This window comes from Elaeis guineensis, chromosome 11 (genome assembly GCF_000442705.2).
Source record: "Elaeis guineensis isolate ETL-2024a chromosome 11, EG11, whole genome shotgun sequence".
Classification (NCBI taxonomy): Eukaryota; Viridiplantae; Streptophyta; class Magnoliopsida; order Arecales; family Arecaceae; genus Elaeis; species Elaeis guineensis.
The window spans coordinates 19750306-19760495 of NC_026003.2; the positions used below are offsets into that span (position 1 = coordinate 19750306).

Consider the following 10190-nt stretch of genomic DNA (forward strand, 5'->3'; position numbering starts at 1 on the left):
TTCCAATTTTATCTCCTTCCCCTTATGCCTCCGACTAAGGTAGAGATGGCATTGATGAAACCGACCGTTGGTCGGTTGTTATCATTCTCTTTATCGAGGGCTTGATCTTGCCGCTCCCACACATATTTGTCGAGGTAGTCTCTGCAGATTAAGGCCTCAATCTCATCCTTGAGCTAGTGACACTCCTCGGTATTATGGCCATGGTACGGTGGAAGCGACAGTGCCTCCTCCTATTCCTCCTATTTGAAGAGAATTTTATCGATCTAGATTGTCGTAGATATCCTTAGCCCTTAATCTCCATCAGAATCTAGGATTAGGAGGTGGACAAAGGAGTGTAGTTGTCAAATCACTAGGAGGACTCCTCAAGCAATACCTCTTTTATTGTCGAAAAGATTTTCTTTTGGTCCGAGCCATCCGGAGATCTTTCCCACTCCTTTTCTTACTAGGTATCTTCTTTTCTTCCACTTGCCTATGGAGATTTTGAGCTTTCTCCACTTTGGTGTACTTTCGAGCTCGAGCTAGCAAGTCAATATAATCCCTTAGAAACTTCTCATCGAGGGAGAAGGCAAAGCGCTTATTCTATGAGCCTCGCTTAAGTGTTGATGTTGCTATCGACTGGTTGAGGTCCCGCACCTCGAGTGTGATAGTGTTGAAGCATGCAATGTAGTAATGCAGTGACTGACCCTTTTTTGCTTGAGAGAGAAGTGATTGTTTGAGTTCCACAGTTGGGGTCGGCAGCTGCTAAAGTGAGTAAAAAAAACAACCATCAAGCTACTCGAATGAATGAATGGATCCTAGTCGGAGTTTAAAGTACCATACTCATGCACATTTTAAGGGTGGCCAGGAAGGTGAGACACAATAGGTGTTTGAAACATCCTGAAGTATCATGAGGGTTCTATAACTCTACAAATGATCAAGAGGATCTATGAAGCTGACATATGGCTCCAACTGAGGTACTTTGAACCAACTCGAGATCAGTTGCTCCAGGATGGCCTAGGTGAATGGTGGTCGAGAGCTCGAGTCGAGGCCATCGCTACTTTGATGCGGCCTACCTAGACTTTGTCGAGAATATGCTCGATGTCTTGAACTCTTTTTTTGAGCTTCTCCTGTCAAAATCTTTTGAGCTTAGGGAAGTAGGTTGGGATTGAATCATTGGTAGAGGAAGAGTTTTCCAAATGCATCTCTTCTTTCAAGCTTCGATAGAAAGGTGAATTAGAATGGCAATGGAGCGGTGGGAGCGCCATCGGGGGGCGGATATCGGACTTCAAGAATGAGATCACCGGCTAAGATAGGAGGAGCTACTCAACAATTCGATTCGTCATACTACTACCACTATCCATCACTTGTTGAAGTCACTGTATAGCATCGGTCAGCACCTGAAGCTAGTGAGCTAGAGCTTCAAATGGTGGTGGATCTATTATGGTCAGAGATTATTCAACAATGGTCTATGAGCAACATCACTCCAACTGCGACAAACGGATTGCCAGTAAGAGGTAGTGAAGTTTTGTGCTCTTGTCCGCACTATATTTTTTTCTCTCAAAGGGGTTGGTGGCCCTTTCTCTAGCACTAGTTTATTGCTGCAAGGCTCCGATGAGGTGCTGATGTGGCTGGATCTGAACGTCGGTTGGGATCTACAACGTTGGAGGATCCTACAAAGAAAGTCCATACTCATCGAGGGTGTTCTGATGGGAGATGCTCTGATGCTTAAGTGAGTCGGAGCTTTGGGAACATAAGAGAAAAAAGACTACAAGAACAGAGTAAAAGCTCTTGAGTGTTTGGATGTTACTTTTTCGCTTACCTGAGGATCCCCCTATGGCCTCTTTTATTTAGAGGTTGGGCTCATAGGCTGCTGGCTGGAATCGGTGTTTGTTAGGCCTAGCTTTACAGGCCATTAGATCATGTTCCGGTCTTCATCGTAAGATAGAATCTCTCCTACTTTCTCCACATTGAGATTGTTAGTTATGGATTTCAAGCACAGGCTTCACCCATGTGGCTAGCCAATTTGGTGGTTTTCGAATTCACAATGGTGTGAGCTCATCACATCACCTTGAGCATGTCTCAATGGGGATTGATTCTAGTCAGTGAATTTCTCTCATAATAAAGAGGATTCAAAGGCACTCATGGATAATTTCGTTACCTTATGACTACTTTACATTGGACCATTTGGAGGGAGCAAAATGTCTACCTCTTCGCTTTCAAAGAATCCCATGCATCCATTGTTCTTCAGAGGCTTGAGGGCTGGAACCACCCCTGTGAAGGAAGAAATGTTGTTTGCGCGAGGCCCTACCCTCTTGCATTACTTCCTCATCTTATATCATTTTATTTTGCAAATAGAATAGTTGGAACTTATCACCATCTTTTTCAAGGATGAAGAAGAAACTAGGCATGTTGGTCAAGATCCCTCACCAAAAAAAAGGAATTGCTAGTAGTTTATAATAAAGATCTTTTGTAGCATATCTATATTAGTAAGGATCTTCTAAAGAATGTCATTGGCTATTACCTCAAATTCCTTTTCTAGGGTTTATATTCCTGAAGTTATTATGTGGAAATTATTTGCTACACTTTGATTGCATGACAAGAAATTGATACTAAGAAGAAATTTTTCTAGCTGTCATAGATTCAAAGAAGTACTCTCTCCTCATCTAAGTGCATCTACCTTCCTAGACCCCGTAGTAGTAGGAGCACCATGCATTGGGATGACTTTCTGACAAGAAATTGATTACTTGTTCCACAAAAAAGGTTTCTAAACTCTATTCATTGGTCTCTAGCCCAAAATGGAATTTTATGAGGGAGAAAATACCATAAAATCATTAGGTTCCACCGTGTTGTCACCAGATTTGGGTTTGCAACTAAATGACCGTTGATATATTAGTATTCACTTGATGCATAGAAATTAAGAGAAATTCAAGCATGTATATTTGAGTTCTAGATAATTTAGACATTCGAAATTATGATCAATAGTGATGATATTTCTTTTGAAAAGGTTGACTGTTGAGTTTGTATTTGAATGCTTTTGTAACCAAATACCACCTATTATATTTTAACTTTACTCTCTCTCTCTCTCTCTCTCTCCTATGTGCATACATATACCATGGACAAGTGCTTTCTTTGCGTGGACCATGTTCATTACATATGCCAAGCCAATGGATTAATAGTGCAGCAAAACTTAGAAGAGTGGCCTTAACTTCTAGGAAGGACACCATTCATTTGGTGAGATTGAATCTAAGACTCTTCTAAGAGTCTGTTTGAATGATTGGATCCAAAATTTTATAAAAATTATGGATTTGGACCAATAGAATCACCTAAATGAGACTGGATTATACCTGTCTTTATAAATATTTATAAAACCATTGTAATGGATCAGCTTAAATCTTATAGAATGGCCTACATAAGCTAGCATTAATATCATCTAGTGCAAATGGGACAATCGCAGATGAGTGCAATTGGTGGTTGGGTTACAAGCAAAGTTAAGAACCCAAGAACCAGCACATGCAAAAAGTTTGGGAAACCTTGACTTGTATGCAAGATAGCACCATTTAGGCCGATGGCAATGGCCTACATGGCCCATCTGCAGTAACGCTTAGTTTAATTGATGCCAACCTAAATATATATATATATATATATATATATATATATATATATATATATATATATATATATATATATATATTAAAATAGAAGTATTTAAAGAAGAAGCCTCCGTTTGCCACATGAGGTGTTGGAAAAGAGGGGAGGGAGCAATGTGGCCTAAGAAAGAGGTGAAAAAAGTGCTCGACGAACAGCGCTTGGGACAAGCATGGTGTTTCCTCACTTCATTCATTAACCTCTATACACCCTCCGACGACCCTACTATCTGGGTTGTCGACTTCTTCAACCTCGCTACTAGATCTGGCACTGGCAGCATCCTTGCTGCGATGCTCTTCACCCATGGCCCCGACGGGCACCCACTCTTCTCCACTGATAACGCCCTCCGCCTTCTCATCAAGAACCACTCCCGTCTCACCATCTACAGTGAGAAGAAAATTCTCCACAAGATCTTTCAGCGATCGGACAGCGGCAGCTGTCAGACATTCTTCCAACGAATCCTCGACGACACCGCTCTGCAGGATATGGTGAAGCTGGTGCTGATCCCATGCTACGATTTAGCTTCCAAGGCACCATTTGTTTTCTCACAAGTGGACGTGGTGTAGACAGACGGCTATGATTTCTTGATGCAAGAGGTGTGTGCCGCAACATGCACCACCACAGTGGTGGTGGAGATGCAGTCGATGGATAGTCGGATGCGGATTAGGGCCGTCGGCGGGAGCTTGATAATGAGGAATCCCACGGCGGTAGCCGTCATGCACATGTTGAACAACAAGCAGGAGTTCCCCTTCACCATCAGGGTGGAGAACCTCTTAGTGGTGTATCTTCGTCCCGGAGAGCTAGAGATCACTGAAAAATCATCGATGCCACCATCCGTGATGGAATTCATCTGGATCGCTAGAATGGGCCAAGCCAACATTGTACGAACCCTAGGCCATTCTTTCCAATTTTTTTATCACTATTGTTCTAAAATAACTAAAATACCCTCTCTGTGAGCTCTAACTAGGGTAGATCATCTGATCTCCATCGTTGATTTAATAGGTGTTTTGGTCATTTTACAATTAGAAATTACTTCTCTAAATTATTTTTTCTTTTTGTAAATATCAGATGGATCAAGTGGTGGCCATGGCATTCGGGAAGAACAGGGCAGCAAATCTCAAATTTTAAATCGGTATTGGTTGGATTGTGTTGCCAAGTTACTTGAAATTTATATATTAATCAAAATTTATTGAAAATTTTGGCTGATTGGATTGAGTTGCCAGGTTACTTGAAACTTAAATATTAATCAAAATTTATTAAAATTTTGACTGAAGTTTGATAATAATATGGTACACTAATTTCAACCTTTCGATTTATGTTGTTGTAACGTAAGTGTTTAATAATATGTGTGACTGATTCAATCGAGAAAGTGCCAACTCCGACCAACGAAAAAAAATGATTTTGACATCCATGTATCGCATAAATTTATAAACTAGTGTTTACATTATAAGCAAACACCTTTCATCAAAAAAAAAAATCAATTAAAATTAAGAACTCATCAACTTACACATGAAATAATTAATTTTTTTTAAAAAAAAATTAAAGCGTAGCGAATTGACGCTTGCCCTGGTGATCACATAAGTTTGCTTTAGCAACAAAATATCCTAGCTAGGCTGATTCTTTGGATGAAGCACATTTAGGAATTTGAGCCTGGATAATTATAGTACGCATGGATCTGCCTCCTCTTCTCTCAAAAGAAAAAAAAAAGTAATTTCTCTTTTACTAGCTCCAACACAAATTGTGAATTGTCTCAAATGATTTTGTAATTGGAAATCACAACCTTCCTCCACATCCATTACATGTGCAACAATCCGGTTTTTATTTGTTCCCAGCGTGTAATTGGAACTGGTCCCTCTTCCTCCTCCCCCCACCTTTGCTCCAGTCCGACCCACGTTCCCTCACGTGCCACCTTTCTCATCCTGTGCGTGCCTCGAGACTCTGTATAAAGAAAAGGCTCGCTTTCCTTTTGCCAGCTTATGAACCGAGTACACCCAGTTGGATCTCTCATTGCACCAGCTAAAGCTACTTCGGATTCCTCTCCCCACAACCCTCTCTACTGTTTCTCATACCACACCATCACGCCAGTGGCACTGCTCCCTTGGATTCCACCTCTCAGTTTTCTTCCATCACCAAGAAAGAGAGGAAATCGGAAAAGAGATTGAGAGGAAAAGCAACTACAGATGATATCATTACACCGGAAGAAGGAAATTAAAGAAAGAAAAAAAGGATAGAACAGTTGAAGGAACCACGAATCCCATTGATCTAACTCATCCTTCATAAGTTTATAAGCTTAACAATAATCAGCAATCATAAACAGAAAGAAGAAGATTATTACAAACAAGTCAGCAGAGCCATCCCAGAGGCCTCAGCTGCTCTATATCTTCCAATGGATCAGCTTCAAGACTAAAAATCGTCTCTCTGAGCCATCAACTGCTAGCATGATAGAGGATGTGAGGCTAGAAAGCTGGTCAAATATTCCATTCCGGCCTCTGGTTGATACATTAGCAAAAACCTTCATGCGAATGAAAGAGCCCTATCCACCTAAGTTCTAATTGAACAGCAATGATCATTAAACAATGCACTCATGATGGAAAAGAACATACCATGGTGAAGGTGAAGACGGTTAGCTAGCGAAGCAAGCGATACATCCCCTCGCTTGTTCTATCCACAAGCTGATGAATCACTTCCCCTCTTTGAAATCAGAGAGGAATGAGGAGTACCAAGGAAATCCCAAAGCATCCTTCTCCCCTTCATATCACTAAATAGGTGATTCCTCTTTTCCTTTCCTATCGATGTGATCATGTTACTATATTGGATGGAGAATGCATGAATGCCTAATATCAGAAGCAAGACTTAAGGCTATGGCTTCTGCACCGAAGTGTTTCCTGGCAGCTGCTGCAAAGAGCTGGACCCAACAGCTGCTGTGGCAGTAACCCCTGTTGAATTATACAAGCACCGTTACTGACCTGCATGGCAGCATAAGAGAGAAGAAATGAAATGTTATATAGGCCTCACGGCGAGAGCTTACCGGTGGTCGGCGTCATGGAGGGATGCATGGAGAGGATCCCAGCCCTGTATTGCTGCGGCAAGTAAGGGTATTGCAGCGTCTGTGGATAATGCAGCCCATATCCTCCACTCTGTGCCTGGCTTTCCTGCGAAAATTGAGCATAAAATGGGTAGAAGTTTTGGAAGTCCCCTGGACCGGCAGCCGAATAGTATGGAGAGAACTGGTGGTGCTGCCTTCCGCTGCTGCTGTATAAACTGTAGTAGCTCTGCACCAATGCCATGAAAATTAGCCATTGTCATGAACTGAGGATCCTCCATTCTCCTGTCATAGTTTTGTTTAGGTTCTTCTCATAATTAATACTAACCATTGGATATATGCGTTCTTGTGAGTGTCCTCCAGAGTATCTGCTACAAAAAGAGGACAGATGAACCGAGGAAGAAGGATATCATCACTGCATATACTAACTGATAAAAAAATAAAGCAAGCTTCTAATATTGGAAAAAATGAAAGGAGAACAGAAGGCAAAATTTCTTTACCCATAAACAGAATAAGGGTAGGCATATTGGGCAGGATGATGGAAGTAAGAGGTGGTGGCAGCTGTTCCATGATACATAGAAGCAATGCTGGGCCCAACCACAGGTCTAACCGCCCTGCCATCCCTGCATTTAGAACTTACATCATTAGATTTCCTTTGGATGAGAAAGAGATATTAATAGATGGTTTGGGACTATGAAAGGGGGACCATGCTGTGGGTTCGATGGCCGGGTTCGGTGAGCAGTGCCGAACGATGCCAGGTTGCAGTTAGCCCGCCTTCCGTCGATCACCGGCGATGGATCCTGGCATGCTCTCATTGCTGAATCAGGATCTTTAAAAGTCACCTGATATAGGAGCCTAGAGAGAATTAGAAGAGATATTGCATAGTTTTTTTACATCACAACGGAAGAGAGGGACATACGAAGCCGTAGCCTTTGGAACGGCCGGTGTTCTTATCGGTGATGACGACGGCCTCGAGGATCTCGCCAAACTGCTCGAAGTAACGGTGCATGGTGTCGCGCTGGGTCTCCCAGGCGAGGCCTCCCACGAAGATCTTCGTGTAGGTGGTGTCGCTGCTGCCGCCGCCGACGCCGCCACCCATCTGGAACTGTCGTGGCTGCGCCGCCATCACCAACGACGACAAGAGAGGAATAGAGGAGGAATAGCTCACAGATTATTTGTCCCTCCCTCTCTCTCCCCGTCTATCTTTATATTTTCACAGACCAGAAAAGATCTCCAACCTGCCCTTTGGATTCTCAGATAGTGATAGCGGTGGCACGGAGATCATCACAGGCCAGAGGAATAGAGGAAGGAACTGGGAAAAGAAAGGGAAGCTAGAGAGAGAGAGAGAGAGAGAGGAAAAGAAAGGGAGGAGAGGAAGGGAAAATGGTAGAACCGGAAGTGGCGGTGCCCGCGACAAGGAGGACAGGTCGGCGTCCAATGGAAGAGTCTATAAAATAATGGAGAGGTTTTGGGGAAGGAGGGGGCTTTGATTTCTGCTTCGCTGGCTCCAACCTTTACAGTTATGAGAGGCACATAATACTGTGTTTGGTGTTGATATTTCTTTGGATCCTTGATATGGTTCAAATTAAAAATATTACCATCTCTTTTATTTTAATGAAAGAATTTGGTGCATTACATCAATCATATTCTCTTATTTCTAGGAATCTCATTCATCAGGTATTCATTTCGTTGCATTATTGTAGAAACGAATGGCTGTAAATGATGCAGTGTGCCACCTGTGATCGAGGATATAATTTCTCACTGCTCTAAACCATGTTTTAATAAAACGAAATTTTGCCGTCAACCTTATTTTTCTGGAGGAGGAAGTGGGGATGAGTTGGGATGCATGCCTGGACTGTCTGTTTGCAGTGTCCTCCATCATAGCCCCAATGTATTCACTGCTAACTTCTGGCCTTATGGACTAAAAAGTGCAGAGGGACCAGGACTACGGACATTGTGCTCCCCTTCCAAAGATACAGAAAGGAACGAGAGAGGTATTAGCAAGGGACTGACTAAATTAATTATCTGGATGAGAAGTGTTGCTGTTTTGGTGGTTTGAAAAATAGGGAAAAGGAAAAAGGGTAGTACCGAGTTCCGGAAGTAACGGCGTTTCTTATGGACATGGTATGGATTTTAATTGGGAGAAGCGTAACCATGGTCAATGGGTACAATGTTTTGTTCCTAGTTCCCTTTGGCACCAGTATTAGAAAAGTAACCTGGAACTGAATCATGGCTGTCGCTAGCATGCTTTGTCAAAGCGCTCCCTCTCTCTATTTATCTGTTCTTTCTGGTAGGAAATCTTTACTGTGTACCTGGTAAAGGAACGGGAGGGAAGGCTCTTCAGAATTCAGCAAAAAATTCTATAAGAATCAGAAAAGAAATTCTTCGTGCTACAGATGTCACATCATTCATAAATTCAAACCACATCATCTGATTAGACAGGAAATAAAGATTAAAAACGGGCAATCCATACTCTAGAATGATCGTAAAATAATTTCAATTTGATATTGAATCACGAGCCGTCTAATATGAAGATCGCATTTGAATCCAAAATTTTCGGAGTTATTAGAAATTTATTTTATTTAATACTTCTTCTTATGACAATCCGATCCACTATTATACTGAAAGCTGACTGTCACACCTCGAATCTAATATCTGGATTGGATATGTGATGGCCATATACTTCTTAGAGCAAGCCCTAAAGAATATGCAAAGCCAAAATAAATCATTACAATCTTAACATCCATAATAATTAATTTCAATAATAATTTGTAAAACTTTACATAATTATAAATTAAATTTCTTCAATTCTCTGATCAGCTACTATGACACTCTATCTATCCATCTGCTCACCCATAAATCTAAGCCATAGCCAATCATGAACGTCCTGTATCTCTGAGAAGAAAAGAAAGATGAAAGGATGTGAGCTTCACAACCCAGTAAGAATTTTCATATCACACTGATATAGTAATATAATCTGAAAATAAGGATAAGCAGTAAGATATAAAATCTCATGTTCAATATTTAGAATAATGCAAACATTCATAAATTTTCTGTCTTGTCAAAATAGATGCATCATCATATATTAACAGGTGAAACACTTTTGTTCAATAATTGTTTCATGTCTTATCTTTCATTTCTCCTTTCATAATCACATGATTTTTAACATTTTCTTTCTGGCTCTGGACTATCTGAGTCTATACCTCAATCATCATCCGGATCGAATCCACTTAAAAAGTCTTTCAAGACTGTCCCAAGATGAGCTCCTGACCGGCTGTCCCACGTACGAAAGCCCGTGAGAGGCTATCCCAAGCATAAGCTCCTGGCGGGCTGTCCCAGGCGTCAGCTCCTGACCAGCTGATCCACCTGTAAGCCAGTGGGAGTTATCCCAGGCATAAGCTCCTAGCGGGCTGTTCCAGGCATAAGCTTCTGGCCGGCTGTTCCACATGACAAGGCTAGTCCATACCATATATCTCTTTCTTTTCATTTAATCATTATGTGTTGATTTCATCAAATCAATTCT

General features: G+C 41.6%; 2 protein-coding genes across 2 annotated transcripts; one reads left to right on the plus strand and one right to left on the minus strand.

The window, feature by feature from the left end:
- The first annotated feature begins 3740 nt into the window (after positions 1-3740).
- On the plus strand, positions 3741-4752 carry LOC105033107 (patatin-like protein 3). The gene is given in 2 exon segments (XM_073245310.1): positions 3741-4505; positions 4693-4752. Coding segments are annotated over 2 exon segments (825 nt in total).
- A 747-nt stretch (positions 4753-5499) lies between these two features.
- On the minus strand, positions 5500-8130 carry LOC105033100 (uncharacterized). The gene is given in 7 exon segments (XM_010907752.4): positions 5500-6560; positions 6653-6896; positions 6996-7035; positions 7168-7276; positions 7279-7290; positions 7374-7509; positions 7587-8130. Coding segments are annotated over 7 exon segments (825 nt in total). The 5' UTR covers positions 7794-8130; the 3' UTR covers positions 5500-6483.
- Between the last annotated feature and the right edge of the window lie 2060 nt (positions 8131-10190).